General features: G+C 51.4%; 1 protein-coding gene across 1 annotated transcript in view; it reads right to left on the bottom strand.

Moving 5' to 3' along the window:
- ANK1 (ankyrin 1) overlaps positions 1 to 18,892 on the bottom strand; it is a 225,514-nt gene extending 206,622 nt beyond the window's left edge. The window contains exon 1 of the mRNA XM_066380407.1: positions 18,438 to 18,892. Within this exon, the coding sequence (XP_066236504.1) occupies positions 18,438 to 18,563 (126 nt within the window). The 5' untranslated portion in view covers positions 18,564 to 18,892. The remainder of the gene's footprint in view (positions 1 to 18,437) is intronic.
- Positions 18,893 to 19,511: the final 619 nt, after the last annotated feature.

The raw sequence follows: 19,511 nt of genomic DNA on the forward strand, positions 1-19,511 counted from the left end.
CACAGGGGGATCTTGCCTTTACACAGGTTCGGAGGGAGTTATTTATAAAAAGAAGCTTCTCTGGACCTTCCAGCTGCCACCCGCCAAGAACAAATCACACCCAAGGTTAAAGGGACAGAAAAATACAAGTGCTGGCCCATGAAGACAATCTGATGGCCAGGAGAAGCTACCTAATTTGGATGGCCCAGTGCAAAAAAAAAAATGAGGTCCTTCATTTAAAAATGATAAATAATTTTGCCTGACCAGATGGTAGTGCAGTAGATAGAAAGTTGGCCTGGGATGCAGAGGACCCAGGTTTGAAACCCCAAGGCCAGCGACACAGACTCATCAGCTTGAGCACAGGGTCACTGACTTGAGCGGGGGAACATAGCCATGACCCCACGGTCATTGGCTTGAGCCCAGAGGTCTCTGACTTGAAGCCCCAGGTCACTGGGCTAAGCAAGGGGGTCAGTGGCCTGGCTAGAGTTCCCCAGTCAAGGCACATATGAGGAAGCAATCAATGAACAACTAAGGTGCTACAATGAAGAATAGTTTCTCATCTCTCTCCCTTCCTGTCTGTCTATCCCTATCTGTCCCTCTCTGTGTTTCTCTCATAAATAAATAAGTAAGTAAGTAAATAAATAAATAAATGTAAAAATGATAAGTAACTTCAGAATGGCCATGGCAGAGCATTTAAAGCAAGCTTAGAACCCTTCTAAGGGCAGGGCCCTGTCCTACTGTCTGGGCATGAAGCCAACCTCGTCTACAGCTCAAATAAAAAGGGGTGGGGGAGATGACAGAGTTTTTAAATGACAGGAGTAAAGAGAATAAAGGCCCCCTAGAAATCAGACCTGTGGCCTGGGAATATAATGTCAACCCCCAGACCTTGGGCCCCTCGTCCAGGAAAAAGGGGATCACGCCTCTGGGCTGCTGCCCTGCAGTTTGTTGTGAGATCAAATGAGAAAATGAAGGTCGAAGTGCCCTGAACGGGCAGGCAGGACACAAATATAAGGGGTTGTTACTATTCACCCAGACCCACAGAGCTCTGGGATTTCTGAAGAACACTGACATTCCCCAGCAATTAAGTCAAATTAACATCATTCACACAAAACATCTAATTTTAGCTATGTGTAACAATTCCCCCTCAGCAGAACAGACAGGGCTGCCTCTCAGTTGAGCAGCACAATTGCCAGAAACACAGGAAGGAAACCAAAGCATCCTGACCCAGGCCCCGTACCCAGGCAGGCACCAGACTGTTTCTAGTCTCACAACTGAAGGACGTGCTCCTGGGCGACGGCTGCTGGCCCAGCTCCTCAGAGCTCCGCCACCAGCACCGGAGAAGCCCCCCAGGCCCCACACAGCAACTCCCCGGCCAGAGTCAGAACCGGAGGCCCCCAGGTTCCTCCAGGGCACGGGTCCTCCAGCCTCAGTTCCGCTGTGTGGGAAATCGGAGCAATCCCGCCTAGCCCGTCTCCTGCCCTCCAAGGACTGTTTAAGAAGTTAGCAACCATTATCCTCTGTGCGTGTGTTCCATGTAAATCACCAGATTCCTTCATTCCATCAGTAGGCTCTGGGGATGCAAGATGACCGCGGTCTAGCTTTTGTGAACTGTCCAACCAGAGAAAAGGCATCTCACCCGGGGCCTAGCACACTGTCCTCAAAGGCCACATCCAGACTGCTGCCCGTGTTTGTGCAGCCCACAAGCTAAGCATGGTTTTCACACTTTGAAATCATTGGGGGAAACAAAGAAAACCATTTAGTAGCACGTAGGAATGACATGAAACTCAAATTTCAGCATCCATAAATCAAGTTTTGGAATACAGCTAGGCTCACCCATGAGTATGTTGTCTCCGGTGCTCTTGGGCCTGATGGCAGAGCTGAACACTTGTAACGGAGACTGAAAAATATCTACCATCTGGCCTTTCCCCATAAAAAGTTCACCCCCTGCCTTAAACAAAGAAGACGATGACTGCTGTGATAGTGTGTGAGCAGCGCCAATGGAACACAAAAGAGGGGCAATTATTTCTGCTTAGTGGAGTCAGAGAAGGCTTCCTGAAAGAGGTGATATGTGTTCTGGATTTGAAAAATGAACAGAAGTTCATTGGGTAGTCAAGGGAAGAGGGGTTTTGGACTTTGTATCCAGCACTGCCAGTACGAAGAAGGCATGGGGTGGAGGTGGGGGTAATGGGAGCATGGGAATGGCCCAGCACATATTTAGAGGAGAAGAACAGGAGGGAAAGGAGGGAAGAAGACAAAGCTGAGAAGACAGGCTTAAGTCAACTATAAAGAGTTCAGTGTACCTCCAAAGGAACTTTTTACTCCCTCTTTCCCCAAGGAAGAAGCACAATAAAATAGTAGGTAACTAAGACAAACAGGCATATAGACAGGCAGGCAGACAGATAGACAGACAGACAGATAGATAGACAGATAGGCAGATTCCATAATTTATGGGGCAACCAGAACTTGCATCCAAATAGTGCTCAGACGTCTGAGACTCAGGCCCCACTCAGCGATAGCCTTGGGGAGGTCCCTCCCGCTACCCAGGCCTCAGTTCCCACCTGTAGAATTGTAGCGAGCAGTTAGATAGACATGAGCAGAGCAGGAAGGATGGGCCAGGTCAGAGGGTCACCAGGGCGGGGAACCTGGGGTGCCTAGCAATAGGCAAAACTACAAGCCCTTGCAAGACCACTGCCTTAAGCCTTAACCCCTGGAAATGACATCTGGGCCTCAGCTGTGTTTCAGCTCCAGGCCCAGGAAAGCAGCAAAACCGGGCCAGGTCATGGCTGACATCAGAACAGCTGTGATGACCATGGACCCCTGCCTTGGTGCCAACCAGTCAGTGGAGACCACAACCCTGAGACACACCTGGAAAGCTGATGAGTATCCTATTGAGACCCCTGAGACCTTAGATAAAAGCCCTCAGGATCGAGGACCCCCTCACCTTTCCCCATCTACTTATTCCCCCAGGGGCATTCTCTCTCTCTCTCTATCTCTCTCTCTCTCTTTCTCTCGTTCCAAGGCTCTAACGGGCCTTCTTTTGCTATAACTTGTTTCCTGAGCCCATTTCCTCTGCAGCTCACTTCTACTTCCGTGACTTTCTAAATAAACTTTTTCTTACAGTTTGAGTCTTGGCTCGGAATTCTTCTCTCAGCCAGAACTCAAGAACACCTGGTTGCAACACCTGGTGCCATTTTCCGCCACTAACAGAATGAGCGACTATACCTGCTGAATGTGCCCCAAAGACCAGAGACGCATGGAACAAACGAGTCTCCACACCGGGCCACTCTGGCACCCACTGGGCCCTGAGCACACCCAGAGCTGCGTGTGGCACCGAAGAGCACTAATTAGGGCAGTGGGACGAGGACCAGTTTTGAATAATCTATCCAGGGCACATTTCCTCCCACCAGGCCCGGAGAGGGCTCAGGCTTCTGTGCCCACACCCAGCTCCCCCCAGAGGCCCGCAGGGTCCTGAGCCATTGAGGCCTTCCTCTGCACTCCGAGGGCCACGTCCAGTCTCTGCACGCTCTGCCTTGTGCTGCCTTGACCTGCTGGGGCTGTTTCCACGTGGAACAAAAGAACCCAAGTCCCTCTTCCCTGCCCCGAGTCCCTCCTACCGCGTTGTACTCAAAAACTCATAGCTGATAAGGGCTGGAATTTCTCACCAGGGCCAGAAGAGCCAAGCCTGGGGACCTGCTTCTAGCACTTGCTTGGCCACTAAGAATAGCTGTGCGATCTGGACAAGTCATTCCAGTTCTCGACACAGTTTCCCCACAAAGAGGGGGGGGGGGGTATGTGATCTCCAAGGTCCCTTCCAAGATGCTGTGTCAGCTAGCCCACTCCAGGGCCTCCATGACACAAGTGAGAAAACAGAGGCCCGGAGCAGTGAAGTGACTGTCCCAAGGTTACCCAGCCACTTCCTGAGGGACAAAGTCAGAGCCATCCTTAGCTCCTAACATTCCTCATCCAAGGCACTGGCTGTGCACTGCCTCGTATGTGTCTGTGTCTACCTATCTGTCTATCTGTATGTCCATCTCTATCTCTATATCCATAGCTATGGTGCTGGGGTTTTTTTGGGGGGGAATGCACGCCTTCTCTCTGTGGGAATGGTATTTTTTTCTTACAGAGTCAAGGAGACTGAGGCGTAGAGTTTTTATCAAGCGCTAGGCTCTGTGTTAAGTGTTTTTAAAATGTTTTTCATTTTTTTGCCCTTATCTTTACCCATTTGGGCACTTTATCTATTCAATTTTATTTAATCCTTGTAATATCCCCAGAATCAGTAAAGTGACGGTTTTCAAATCAGGCAGCTGGTATGAACCCCAGCCCTGACTCTGATCACACGTACGACCTTGGGCGAGTTCCTTAACCTTGCTGAGCTCTCCTCCCCGGTAAGGCAGGCTGCTGTGCCAGCCCCCGCACAGGTCAGAGCTGTCCCCTGCCTCTCCGCGGAGAGAGCATCAGCCACCCTTGGCTGGGCCTCGCTGTTTCCCTGCTGGTTGCTGGGTAGTTAGTTGATAGATGAGGAAAACAGAAAACAACATGAATTTTAACCCACAACGCCCAGCATCTGCTACTGCCTGCTTGTTATAAAACCCAGCGCTTTAGAGAGAAACGGTCCAAGCTCTGGCCCAGCACTTCTCGGTGGAGTACAACACAGTCTTCCTGTGTCGTACCTTTTCCTCCCTGGGGAACTGGGGAACCTGCCCCCTGCCCCCCCACGGGGCTGCGGGGAGGACACGCCTGGCAGTCTGAGCTCTATGCAGCCACAGCTACTGTTCACAGGGCACCCTCCGCCCTACTCCCAGAGCTCTGGGGCCTCCGTACCCAGGAGCTCATCTCCCAGGAGGTGCGACCCCTGCAGAGGGCTCGAGTTCAACAAGAGCCCGGCCCTGGATGTCCCCTTTCTGGGACAGTTCTCTCCTCCCTCTGCCCAGCCCCTGCCGAGCGCCGGCTTTCAGCAGCTGGGGCTCCCATTAAACCAGTGAGCACTGCGCTCCAGGGAGCAGAGGGCGGTGGGCCGGAGACTGAAACTGAACCAGCACTCAGTCGGGGCTGCACTGGGTACTGATCCCTCCTGAAGATACTGGCCCCTTAGTAACACAGTTAGTGACAAAGCTGGGATTTTCCCAAACGGACAATTTGCCTCAAAAAAAAAAGGAGTCTCTAAAAAGCCAGGATTGTCTGACAAAGCTCATCGTATATCCCATAGCCCGTTCTTTGGGCCGTGGTTTTGCCGGGGCCTGCTCTCTAAGAAAACACAGGAGAAAGGCTGCTTGAGCCCCCCCACCCCCACCCCCAGTATACACACACACTGGAGTCAAGGCCACCAAGCTGCACAGGAGGAGACTCGCTCTTCTCATGACCTTGAAAGCAACTGAGTGTGACAGGTCCAGTCACCTTGCACTGAAAATAGAAGGCGCCCTGCCTCCTGCTCTCTCTGTTCACCTGGGGCAGGTACTCTGCCATCACAGAGGGTACTCTCTGTTGCAAATGTAGAAGGCGGCACCAACTGGCCTCAGCAGGAGGGTTAGAGGCACAGGGGTGCCTGATTACACACACCCAAAGGACCAGCGCTCTTCACCTGGAGCCCTGGGACCTCCTCACAGCCCACGGGGCCTCTGCACTTTCTCAGGACATTTTCCTCTCCTCGGCTGGGATGAAGGACTTGAACCCAAGCCCTGTGCCAGACAGTCTTTCAGAATTCTGCGGACACCCTGTGCCCTGCAGTCTGACGCCCGTTAGATGTGGACCACCACAAGGGAAGGCTCCTCCACCCAGATCTACCTGCCAGCACTCCTCGGGCCAGGGTAAACCAGCTGGGCTGGGAACCCTTCACCCTGTGGCCTTGTAAAGTCACATAATCCCAGAATTACAGGTATCCCCAGAAGAGGCTCAGAGGCCCTCTAAGCCAATCCCCTTATTTTAGAGGTAGGGAAACTGAGGCTCAGAAAGCTACACAAGAGAGTGAAAAGAACAAGAACTCAGCCCCAGCTCTCTCAACCCCGGGGTCTGTTCTCCTCACCCACAAACACACAGAGCTAATGCTCACGAATCTGCAGGGTGGCATGGGACGAAGGAGAGGCTCCTACAACCCGGAGCATACTCGGGCTCCAGTCACTGAGAAACAAGATAACACATTCGTTTCATTTCCTTTCTGGGTCCATAATCCTGTGTTAGTCTAGGACTTCGCTGAAAATGCCATTAACTTTAAAAGGCTTGGGAAACTTCCCTGGGCCCACAGAGGGGCACCATCTCACCAACCTCCCTTCAGGGTGGGCACCCCTTCTACAACATCTCTGACCCAGACTCAAGAGAGCATCCTGGAGGAGGTGAGGCTGGGCCATTCAGGATGCCCAGGGATCAGACTGAGCTCCAGAGAGAGGCGCAGCAGGGGGAGGCGCAGGAGCAGCAGAGCACCACAAACCCCAGGAGCGCGGTGGGAGCGTGAGGAACCAGACCCCGGTGGTAGGCCGACCCTCAAGAGCCAGGGAGGCCTCGGGAAAGAGTGTGGCTCTATCCCAAAGGCAATGGGGGGTAAGTGAACGATCTGATGAAGGGAAGTGACAACTACCAAAGTACACTTGAAAACACATGGCTCTTGCTGCAAGATAACAACTGGTTCGGAGGGCAAGACCAGGGGAGGCCGCTGCAGGAAGTGGTTTGGGTCAGAGTAGCGGTGGGGCCAGCTGGTTTGGAGGGCAAGACCAGGGGAGGCTGCTGCAGGAAGGTGGTTTGGGCCGGAGTAGCGGTGGGGCCAGCTGGTTTGGAGGGCAAGACCAGGGGAGGCCGCTGCAGGAAGGTGGTTTGGGCCGGAGTAGCGGTGGGGCCAGCTGGTTCGGAGGGCAAGACCAGGGGAGGCCGCTGCAGGAAGGTGGTTTGGGTCAGAGTAGCGGTGGGGCCAGCAGGGGTGGGGGAAGGGGGATTCACAGGAGAGATCCATCAGACTTCTTCCTGAAGAATGGAATAACGGTATAGCTTTTCCCCTGGTACAGAATCATAAGGAAGGTTTCTTCCATCTGCCTCTTTTCAGTCCTGTCGGGTGCAGGACAATATTGACAAATGGGTTAAAGTTCTAAGATTCAACCGTGGCTTGGAGTCCAAATGTCCTTCAAATGTAGATCTGTTCAAGAATGAGGTCAAATGGCACATGTGGCAAGCAAGAAGACAATGTTAAAAGAAAGACAAACTGCTTGAGTAGGGTTTTCTCTGCCTAAAGCAGATAGGGAAGCGCACCCACGAGAACTCTGCCCTGACATCATGGCTCCCTAGACATCGCTCAGTGTCAGCAGGCAGGCACAGGCCTCCGCCACCGCCTGCTGTCCTCAGCACAGCCGACTCTCAGTTTGAATCCATCACACGCCCGGCCCCACCCGAGGCACCCCACGGCAGGGCATGACCTAACATCAGCATGGCAGTGTACTCATGTCAGAGTGGCAGAGACCACAGCAGCTCCTTCAAACGGCATTAGAGTAAATTTGCCAAATCTCCACACCGAAGGAGAATCTAACGTCTCCATCAATTCAATACAGCTTGACAGACATCTCAGACTCTGAAGCTTTTCTGACTTGGGCTGTTTCCGATTCGTCACTTTAATTGGAGTTTTACATCAGGTTCGCATTTCTCCACAGCCTTTCCTAATTCATTTAAGAAATTGGCAGCAATACCAGACACAACCTTGGGATGTGACCTTGACGGCCATCTCTGGATGGTCATAGAAGCTCACTATGACTAAATTGTACACAAGGTGAGATTTTAGCTAAGTGGGCCCAGACTTTCACCTTTGAGATCTTACCTAACATTTAAGAGGAAATGTCTGGTGGTCATAGTTTTAAAAATCTTTGCTTATCCATTCAGTGCTCTGGGTGCAGACACTTGTTTCTGTCACCCCTCCCCCCACCACATCCATAGCCCATTAATGCCCACCCACATCTGGATCTTATTGGCTGTTCCAGGGTAGGGGATGGGCGTGAGTGGGAGCTGAGGCACTGGAGCAGGCATTTATTGAGTGCTTACTATATCCCAGGTGCTTTACACATATATTAACTCGTTCCATCTTTCCAACAGCCCTGCGTGGTTGTGCAGGACATATTATCTCCCCCGCTTTACAAATGGCTAAGTGAAAGCCCAGGGGTGGTTAGTGAACACCTTGCTCAAAGTCACCCAGCTGGTAGCACAGCCAGGACACCAACCCAGGACCATCTGACTGTATCGAATTCCAAAGCCCACATCTCTTCATGGCTGCATCAATGCCACCATCAAAGGAGACCTCCTCCTGACATACACTACAGTCCTTTTAATTTTCAGTTATTTTCTGGTCACTTTGCCCACAAGCATACCAGAATAATATGGGCAGGGTGACCTACCCTCATCTAGGATTTCAGAGGCAACGTGTATACTGAATTCTCACAGAGGAGGTGGCGTCAGTGTTTGAGGTGAAAGATTCAGCAGACAGGAAGACTGAAAGGCAGGGAGAGCACACACACCCCGAGTACTAGAGTACGTTCTGAGTGCAGCTGGTGCAGCACCGAGGAGAGAAAGAGAGGAGATGAGAAACGCAGCTCTGGGCTCGATAGGGGCGCCTGGGAAGCCAGAGGAAGGTGTCTGGGTTTTATTCTAAGGGCAATTAGGAAACCACTGAAGGATTTTAAAAAAAAGGAGTGTCGAGATCTGATTTGCATTTCTGGAAGATCACTCTGGCGGCAGAGTGGAGTATTAGACCCAACACACACACATTTTCAAGTTGGTTTACAATGAACAGCTTCACATGCCAAGACCCGACTGCCCAGACTTTCGGGACCACACTCCAGCTCCACTTTGAGCCAGTACATTCTGTTACCTACTTGGCTCTAGTCCACATCACCTTGGAATTCTTTATTGGGGGTGTGATGTTACCAATAAATTCTAGCTTTCATCTCCGGAAGGCACACAGGGCGGAGGAGGACCTGGCTACGCTCTTTGACAGGAGGGCATCCCCTGCCTTTTCTTTTAATTACATTACATTACAGTCTTTAAATCCATTACATCTAAGTGTATTCCTACTTTTATTAGAAGCATATTCTTAAAAACATATTCTTTTAAGCATCAAATTTAGTGGCCACATAGCATTTCACCATATGGGTGATGGCGCCAAAGTTATGTGTTTCAGAGTGGGTTAGTCCTGCCTCCCTACTGCGCGGCTCTTGACCCAAGGGCGTGCCTCCCTGACAGCATGAGCACCCACCAGTTATATTCCTTAGTTCCCACACGTCCTGGCAGCCCTGTCATAGGCATGTGCCCTATTTAAAGCTATCACTCAAAAGACCAGCTCTCCAGAAGAGCGCAGGCTTGAACTGACTGCCTCTCCTTTCCACCATGAGCTTGACTGGTTCCCTGGTATTTAAGAACATGCTTACTAGCTCTCTCATTCTATCAGGTGAGAGCTCCAGGAAGCTACCTAACAATATATGCCCCAAAAAGAACTTATTGTTTTCTCCCTCACCTGTTCTCCTTCCCCTTTCCTAGCTCAGTCAAAAGCACCTCAAACTAACTACCCAACACCAGTCAGAAATGAGGTCCTGGAGACATTTAATCTCACACACACACACACACACACACACGTATGTTAACATATGTCAAAATGAACTATACAGCATCATCCTTGACTACTTACTTGCACCCGCTTTATTACCCACAAAGACCAACTTTCTCAACCACTCAAATATCTCCAGTTCACCACATGCTCTCCATCCCCACCAGTCAGCCCAGTTCAAGCCAGCCTATCCCTCAGCATTCTAGACGCCCAGTTCTCTACAGCACCTCCCCACCCCAACCCCCTTCTGCACTGAAGGCACAGCAACCCTTCAGACTTCGGCCTGGGGCCGCTCAGGGCTGCCTCTGCCATTCGGACCCAGACTGGGCACCTGTCTCAGCTCCTTCTACAGACCCCTCCTGCCCTCCCTCTCTCTGCTCTCTCTGCTCCACTCTCGGGCCTGCAGTTCGGGGACCACCTCCTCCTCCAGACATTTGCTCACCCTCCACACGTTCCTGCTGCAGCTGAATGTCCTGGACCCTGTCCACCAGGCTGACCCCCAGTAGTCCATGCAGACCCAGCCCCCACTCCCGGAAGCCTCCCCCGCCCATCCCCTTCCAAGACCAGTCCAGGGGCCCTGGCCAGGTTACTTCCCCCACAGGGCTGGCCACAGTGCTCAAGTCAGCGCTTTACTTGCCTCCTTCCTTTGGGGAACTGGATACAGAATGAATAAGTGAATGCAAATCCTATACTTTCTCACCTCTTTCATCTCCAGTTTGTTTCTCCTCTAGACTTGCCACGTTCCATCAACGTGTTCCTGTCAGGGGCTGGCACAAGCCCTCTCCAGTGAGCTCTAAGCAGGCTCCCCCTCCCCAGGGGGCTTGGCCCCACCCAGCCCAGCATCAGATTTTTTTTATTGATTTTAATTTATTGTGTTTACATAGATTCTAGTGTCGCCCCGAATGCATCCCCCATATTCCCCTCAACACCTCCCTTGTCCTCCTCTCTACAGTGCCCTCCCCCCTTCCCTTCAGGTTTATCCCATCCTATCATCCCCTTTCCCTCTGTCCTCTTTTCCTCTGGTCCCTTTGATCCCTCCTCTGTCTCAATTCCATTCCTCGGTTCTCATTGTTCATTGGATTCCTCAAATGAGTGAGGTCATATGGTATTTTTCTTTCTCTGCCTGGCTTATTTCACTTAACATAATAGTTTCCAGGTCCATCCATGTTGTCACAAAAGGTAAGATTTCCTTCTTTTTCATGGCCCCGTAGCATTCCATTGTATATATGTACCACTGCTTTTTAATCCACTTGTCTACTGACGGACAGTTGGGCTGTTTCCAGATCTTGGCTATTGTGAACAATGCTGCCATAAACATAAGGGTGCATTTCTTCTTTTGAATCAGTGATTTGGTGTTCTTGGGATATATTCCTAAAAGTGGGGTGGCTGGGTCAAAAGGCAGTTGCATTTTTAATTTTTTGAGGACTCTCCATACTGTTTTCCACCAGCATCAGATTTTCAGGTGGAAGGTGAGACAGGTCAGCGGGTAACAGCCCTCTTCCTCCAGGTGGTTCTGACACTAGCAAAGCTGAGAGGCCACTGGGACCATCTCTCCCTCCCTCGTTTCCTGCAAGTCTCCTCTTGAGTATTTGGAGCTGTCCCTTCAGTCTCAGAACTGGGTTCAGGAGTCATGGCTCTGGTCAGTGCATAATTCAGCACCTCCTCCCCTTTTCCTGTAATGCACCCCCTCACTCCATCCCCTCCTCTCCCAATTCTACTTGAGTGATATTCTGTGCCTTCTAAACTCCTGTGCCTGTTTCCTCCCTGACTGCACTCCTCTTCCTGGGCAGCACTTAGCCCCTTCTTGGGGGCAGGAAATGAGATCACAGGGATTCAGGAAATGGATGTGAGAACTCCGGGCAAGAACTGAGCTGGCTCATCTTCTATTCCTACCTGCCTCCCCCACGCTGGACCCCAAGGCTGGCTCCCGGCAAGCATGGCACAGCACGTAAAGGCCCAGACACCTCAGAGGCCCCAGGGTTCCTCTACGTACCAAGCAAAAATCCCGGAGAGGAGGATGGAATAGAGGATAGTGGCAGAACACTGCCGCTCAGTACCTGCGTGTCTTTACCCAGATGCTTGGACAAGGTCCTCAGATCACATGGGCTGATCCTGAGATGACGGAGGAGCCTCTGGACCCCCCTGTTCCCACTGGAATCCAGACTCCAGCTCTTCTGTCCTGAGCCCAAATCACCTGCCTCCACTGTCTGCCTCAGGTTACCTCCTTCTCTGGCAGCTTTCCCACTAATCTGTAAGTCCTTCACCCAAAAGCAGAAAAAACAGCATGAGTTTGGACTCCCCTCTCAGTGCCTAGCACAGCCTTGAATCTCCTGGGGGTCCAACAAATGCCTAAGAAAGCAACCTGGTGCAGAAGTCTGCAAATGAGCTTCGAAGTCAGGTGCTCTGGGCTCTGCCCTCATGTGACCCACCTGGACAGGGATGTTCGGAGGAGCCAGTGAGGTAATGGCTCTAGGGCATGCAAGCTCTCAATAAACACAGCCCCCACCTCTGGTAAACAAACAAGGTTGATTTTCAGCTATACGTGAAAATGTATTAACTGTATGGCATCTTAGTAAAAACTCAGACAATTTTTTCTGAGAGGAAGCATTCAGTCACATTGGAAGCAGGTAAGAAAAAATAAGTTCTTTGCTTTTTAAAATTGACTGGCCATTACACCTTCTTTGCTTTAGCTCTGAACGTCCTTAACACAGGTTCTCCTTTCTTAGAGGATACATTAGGCTTGCACTGCTAAGACGCATCGATTCTCCCTCGTGGGGTCTGATACTCCACACCCTGGACTTGCCAGCCACGGCCCTCACAGTGATGGCATTCTCAGGAAATTTAGGAACCACTTTCATGTCCCCCTTTTGATATACAGCTACAATTGCCAGCCAGGGTTTTAATAAAGCCCATCTCAAAGTTATAGATTGGACCCATGTAGATAACTAAGTCTATGATAAAAAATAAAAAAAAAACTGAACTTCCCAGCACATTATTTTATCAAGATTTCATGCTACCACTGGCAGGCTAGGCATAGGCTTTGGAGTTGCATTTATTAGAAAGAATAAATTAACTAACAAGCATGTTATTAACTATAAGCTCTTAAATATTTGACAGTTTTAAATTTTACAGAGCACACCCTCATTTGAGTCTCATCCCTATTTTACAGATGAGCAAACTGAGGCTCAGAGACATTCAGAGGCTTGCTCACGTACATATAGCTGATAAATACAAGAGCTGGAACTGGAACCCAGGCATCTGACTACCAGCCTAACACTCTGTAAGATGCAGACTTTTGAGCTGCTTTTGAGAACCAAAAATGGACATATGGAGCAAAGCAAAGCGTATTTGCCTTTTTACAAAAACCTAATATTGATGACGACAGAATTTGCTTTGCTCAGAATAATTCAGGGAAAAATAGCAGACTTACTTGGTTCCAATGCTATAGAACCAAGTCTTCCACCGTCAAATATGAAGACCAAGAAAAAAGTCTGAATCTGTTAAATATATTATAGCTTCTGAATCAATTCAAGCCCTAAATACTTACTGAGTGGTTATGTACAAATACTCGGGCTTTGGCTTCAGGGAGCTTACAATCTAGTGGAAGGGATGAAACAAGAATGGATGTGTCACTCACACTCACACACACACACCCACACACCCACACACACACACCGGAACAAGTGACTGGTCGACATAAAGCAGAGCGTAGATAAGAGTGATGGCGGTGGAAGTAAGGAGGGCATTCAGGAAGACATGCAAACAGACCAGCCTTACAAAGGCATAATGAAGGCAGAGCATGAGAATGACCTAACATGCATGAAAAGTGCCTGGTTCACAGTATCCATTCCCTAATGCTCATTTTTATTGGAAGAATGGGGAAGGAGGCCTTAAGCTGAGGCTTAAAAAAAAACCACATTGCTATGTTGAGAGGAGAGAGGCAGATCTGGTGAGCAAGCAGTTTCCTGGGGTAAGCAAAAGAAGAGGAGGTCCCGGAGGCTGGCTTAAGGTCCCCTTCACAGGGAAGTCACCTGCTTCAGGCTCTGAATTTTAGAGGCTGCCCCTACCTACTTTAAACAGTAGCTGTCGGAAGCAAATGATGTGCAAACAGTATGTAATTCTGGGAATAATTGAGAACATAACATCTCTGCCCTCAAAAACCTGCTCTTCTGGTCTGGTGGATGGTTGAGGGGAGAGAGGTGTGTCCCGGGAACAGCACCCCCCCCCAGACACACACACACTGCCTCTGCAGCGGGAGGGAGGCACTGGGCTGGAAGATGGACATAGAACAGGCTCAGAATACTCCCACGTTTTCACCACTGCAAGCACCCCCGAGAGCTTGAAAGGGGCAAGGCCTCTTCCCGTTTTTGAGGCTCCCAAGGTACTAAAATAAGAAAAGAAGCCAGAGCAGAGTTACCAAAGTTGTGGTGTATTTTTAAAGCTTGCAACTAATAAATGAACGTTTAGTAATGAACACACAATGCAACAGAACTGTATTATTCAAAAGCCAAATACAGACTTTATATACAATCATCAATTCATATTGCAACATATACTAGTGATGTCATTTAGCAACAGGGCCTGAGTTTAAAGATGTGTCATGAATATCATTCTCTTTTGATATTGTCAATTTATCTCTTGGATTCAATGTATAAACTCATTTGGAGATAACAGCAGAAGTGTGAATTTGAGGCCCTTTACACACAGGGAACATGGGCCCACATGACCCTCCATCTGTCATCCTGATGATAAGCCCAGCCCAACCACTCCAGTCTCATGCAGGTACCCCCAAATCTCCTCTGTGGTTCCAGTAACCGAATCAACCAAAGACAGTTCTGCAGTCCAGGAGCAGGGCCTGGCCCCGCTGTGCAAGGAAGGCTGAGGCCCTTCTGGGACTGCTGCAGAGACTGGAACAACCGCCGGCCCTGCCTGCACAACACAGGGGTGATAGTCACTTTCCACTCCTGGACTTGCTTTTTTCTGTCTGCACCCTCCTCTGCTTGGCTCCCTGGGCCGTGTGCAAACACTGGTGTTGTTCCAAATGGCTAAAATCACTTGACATTTAGTTCAGCAGAGACCCTGCAAGGAACTAACTACATGCTCAGTGGTAGGATTTATTGCACCAAAAAATTAGATGGTTCCACTGCCTGACTACAAATTTCTATTGTATTGCAAATGATTAGAAATAAAAAGGCAATATCAAGCTTTCTTCAGATGCCCCCAAAAGACAGCAGTCAAAGAGTGTATTTTTCACCTGAACACATGCCTATGACCACAACTGCTAGGCAAGCAGGGACAAGTGTATGGATCCCTCATTCAACCACTCATTCCACACACACTTAATTATTTCATGCCCACTGTTTGTCAGGCACTGAGCTAGGTATTGGATACACAGCTATGAATAACAAATGATCTTTGTCTTCACCAACATCAGAAGGTGAAGTAGGTGGAGAAAGTGAGGGACAGAGAGCGTGGTAAACACTGTCCCGGGGCACTTAAGGGGTACTGCAGGTGGCGGGCTTAGTGAAGCCCCTTAAAGTAGGGCTGACATACCAGCCCCCTTCCCTCCCCCTCTGTCTCCCTGACCTCTTCATCCTCTCTTCCTTTCTTTCATTCAGCCCTTCTTCCTCCCTGTCCTCCTCTCCTAACCTCAAGTTCTGGGTAAACATAAAAAAGCACACACATTCTTCTGCCCAAGGCTTCCTCAGCCCTAGAAAGCTGTTGTTATTAATGCAAAGGACTGCTTTACAATTTATTTATTTCCATCCAAACCTTCAGAAGCATATGTCATAAATATTGGGGTTTATTTAAAAAAAAAAAAAAAGCTCCACCAGCAAGCATCGGATGAGGACAGGTGCTACACAAACAGACACCTGAATGAAGCCCCAGAAGAATGCAGGCATTTTTAGAGCTCCAGAGTTTTAGCTCAGTTCCCTGTGTCAAGGTGGTTTCTATCTGTGTCAGTCAGTGCGTCACAACATCAGCCTCCATCCCCCGTTGCACTGCACCCCTTAGCAAACGCCTTCCCACACAATGTCATCAACTGTAAAACTGCACCCACCGTTGAAGTTACAACCGTGATTATTTCTACAAATGAGGAGGGACACGGTTCTGCTCAGTGAGTCCCCCTTAAGCAGGTAACCCAGGGGACACACACACCTTTCCTTATAATAAATTCAGAATGCTCACTGCTTAGCTATATGTTCATATGAACTACCAGTTCACTGGCATAAAATGTTTATTTGCATGTGTGAGTTCTTTTTTCAGGCTGATGTAAGGACGGTTCCACGGACGGTTCCACAGCATCCCCATAGTCTGTGACCAACTATAAAAGTCAGCTGCTTGATTTTATATACTTTGCCTTGAAAAATTATTTCATTTGTGAAAGTGGGTCTCAGACTTCACCTTATATGAACCTTAATTTAGCCCCCCAGCCATCTGCTTAACCAGCCCCTATATGAGCTTCCTCCACCTGCTTTAAATATTCTCTGCGTTTCCCCGCCTCCTTCATTATTCCCTGTAGGGCCTGTCACCTTCTTGTGATTTTTTATTTTGATATAAATTTTAACTCTATTGTCTGAGATGGCCCTCAAGGCCATACCAATGCCTAAGAGAATTCACAATCACCATGAAATACAAATTAAGGACCCCCCCACACCTTGTCCTGCACCAAATCCCCCCTTACCCAAAGAAACAGCTTTAAGAGGTTACGACATCGCTATCACTTTGAATTAAAATGTCTTTATGATGGTTATATCAATCACAGTACCCAGGATACTGCATAAAATAATGAAAATCTGTATGGAAGATTTTTGAGTGCTTACTGACGCAGTATGCTGTGACCAGCTAGTAAAACAACATAACACAACTCAGGGGGAGGGGAATATATCATGATCTAGCACTGAAAATGGAAACAGAATTAACTAATAATGTAAAAATTAAGACCAGAGGAGGAAAAAGAATAAATATTGAAATTGCACTTTCATATGCAGGTATTACATACAGTCAGGATTCAGAATTACATTAAAGGGTGTTTCGTAGAATGAAAAGACATCAAAGAAGAGAAGGGAGAGTTTTCCTTTGACTCTTGCTCAGAAATTATTCATGGTATCAGAAGGATGAAGAAAGAAGCTTGAGAGCAAAAAGTGGGATAAAAACATTGAGTGAGCAGTTTGGAAGAGAGGATCAGCTGGCTCCTAGAGCAATAGGCAGGGGTGGAAATAGAGAGCACGCCTTCAAGCAAGAAGTTTACATTCATGCCAGGAAAGTGGGTGAACACCGTCAGCTAGAGCCAGACTTCCCCCTGCCTGACTCACAGGATGGGCTCTGGTATTTCAGACCCCAGCAGCAGGACTTGATGAGATTCTCTCTCTAAGTGGCATCAACCCAAACTCTGATTCACTGTCGGTTTGGGGAAGGCCTATTTTTTTTCCGGTTTTTTTTTTTTTTTTTTTTTTTTGGTCCTGCTAAAGGGGTGGTACTTCTGTAAAACTACTATTTACACACAAAATGGCAATCCCTTGAGGGAGGAGGGGTTGTCTTTTGAAGGGGACAGGAAAGCCTAGAGCACGTTTGTTACTTGAGTTAGAATCAGAGAACGTCTCTGCCCCTGTGTCTCATCTCTAGGAAAAGGCTGGCTGCTGGTGCTGCTGACCACCCGGTGAGGGGGGGACCCACAGCCTGCTCCATGCTCTGCTGTCAGTCACAGGCTCCCACTTCTTTCTCAGGGTGAGACCATTTCAGGGGGAAAGAAAGTGTTTCCTTCTCAACCAAGACCAATGCCTCTGCCCTGGAACCCTGAGGGGCCCTTCTCCCTGGAAAGGAGGATGTCAGGCTACGCTCCACATCCACTTCTTCAGGTTAAAATGGCTCTCCTGAAGCTGGGGTTCAGCCCTGTCTCCAATTCCCAGAAGGACACCGTGTACTCCTGGCCTCCTGGGGGGGGGGGCTCAAAATGCCTCTTGGCTGGAGCCCTGTGCCCAGTTAACTGCCCATTCACTTCAAAAAATCAAAGATGTTTCTGACCAAACGTTTTTTCTTGCCAAAAGTGCTTTAAGGAAGACCTCAGACCCGAAAGAAAAGTGCTGAACGCAGCACCAGTTCCCTAAGAGGTCTGGATGATTGTGGGGGCATAACTTATCTCCGTACTCCTTCACCAAAGGGCAGACCTGTTCTCTGACCAGGCCTCGGGAAGGGCAGGGCTGGACAGCACCTGTGTCTGGCTTCCAGAGGGACTTCCCCTACCGGCCATCGGTTGCTCATCTTCAGTGACCCAAACAGAAGACGATGCCAAATCCCTGGGGGTCATGCCTTTCGGCCGCTGTCCCAGAGGGTTAGGAAAAGCGCTTCCTGGGCTCGAGAAGGGACAGGGCTGAGCAGGAGCCCCACTTGTTCAGAGACCCCCGGCATGTTCTCCACTCCAGAGAGTAGGTCACAGAGGGAGGCGCCGGGCAGAGAAGCCTCCGGAGTCCGGAGCCGCGTTTACCCAAACCAGCTTCCTTGGAAAGCCAGAGAGGCGAAGAGCCGGAGCGGAGCAAGCCCACCCTGCACGCCCGCTGCGGGAGGCCGGAAAAGTTCCTCCCAGAGCGGCGCGGGCCTGCCGGCCTCTGTCCGAGGTGCTGAAAGGTCTCCGCGGGCCGCGAGCGCGCTGGCTTCCGCGCGCCCTCACCCTCCTGGCCGCCCGCTCTGCCCTTCCAGCCTCCTGCCCTGTCCTCCTCCCCGCCGCGCCGAAGCCTCTGCCTCTCCCCTCTTCTCCTCCCAACCCGCGCCCTCCACTCTCGGGCATCATCAACTCCGCCGGCGCCTGGCTCCCGCGCCCCCACCTCGCCCCTTCCCCCAGCAGCCACCGCCAGGGCGCCTCTGCCGCGGGGCTGCCGCCGCCGACCTCTCGTACCTTCTTCTTTCGGTCACGGGAGCGGTTCCTCCGCTTCCTGTTGGATTCCTCCTTCTCCTTCTGCTCCTGGAGGGCCTGCGCCTCGATGTCTTTGATTTTCTTCAGCTGTTTGGCCGCTTGAGCCATGGCGGGTCACGGTGCTCCGGTCCCCGCCTACCGGACCCCTCACACTTAGCAATCCAGGTGGCGACACCCTCCCGAGAAGGAAAAAAAAGGAGCCTCTGCTCCGCGAAGGGGGGGCTTCTTTCCCCGCCGCGGGAAGAATGCGGCCGAGTCGGCGGGGGAGGCGGCTGCGAGCCGCGCGGAGGGCTAGGCGCGCCGCGGCTGCCCCGCAGCCCTCGGATGGCGCCTCCCGCCGCGGCCGGAGCTCGTTCGCCGGCGCCCGGGACGGGCTCTGAGCTCGGCCCGCCACCTCCCTCCCTCCGTCCCTCCCTCTCCTGCGGCGGCGGCGGCGGCGGCGGCAGCGCGGGGGGCGGGGGCGGGGAGGCGGCTCGTACTGCGGCGAGCCTCGAGCGGCGAGCGGGCCGGGGAGGAAGGAGGCGGACTCCAGCAGTTAACGCAGGAGGGCGCGGCGGGAGCCCGCGGCTGCGGGGCCCGGCCGGCCCCACGGGGCTCGGCGCGCTCGGCGCCCGCGCTGGTGCATTACGAGCGCCGGCTGCAGGCGAGCGGGCCGGCGGGGCTTCCTCCACTGCAGTGCCGCCGCCGCCGCCAGACGCACGGGCTCCGCGCCGTCGGGTAGCGGGGAACAAAGCCGACCCTCTACCGGGAGCCACTGGGGCGCCGTGGAGAAGCCCGCCTCGGGCAGCCTCGCCGTGCCGGGGTCCGAGGAGAGGCTGCGGCGGGCCCCGCGCCAAGGCGACCCCGCGGACCAGCGCGCCTGGAGGCGGCGGCGGAAGCGACAGCAACGCGGGGCGAGGAGGCCGGGCCCGCGTGGCTCCGGGAGGTGGGGGCGGGGGCGGCGGCGGGCCTGGGGCGCCCCCGGGTGGCGGCCGGTTCGGGGCAGCCGCTGGCCGACACCGAGCCTCCGCTGCCTTCCCGCCAAGGGCGTGCGGGTGCCAGGACTCTCCGGAGAAG

This window comes from Saccopteryx leptura, chromosome 4 (genome assembly GCF_036850995.1).
Source record: "Saccopteryx leptura isolate mSacLep1 chromosome 4, mSacLep1_pri_phased_curated, whole genome shotgun sequence".
Lineage (NCBI taxonomy): Eukaryota > Metazoa > Chordata > Mammalia > Chiroptera > Emballonuridae > Saccopteryx > Saccopteryx leptura.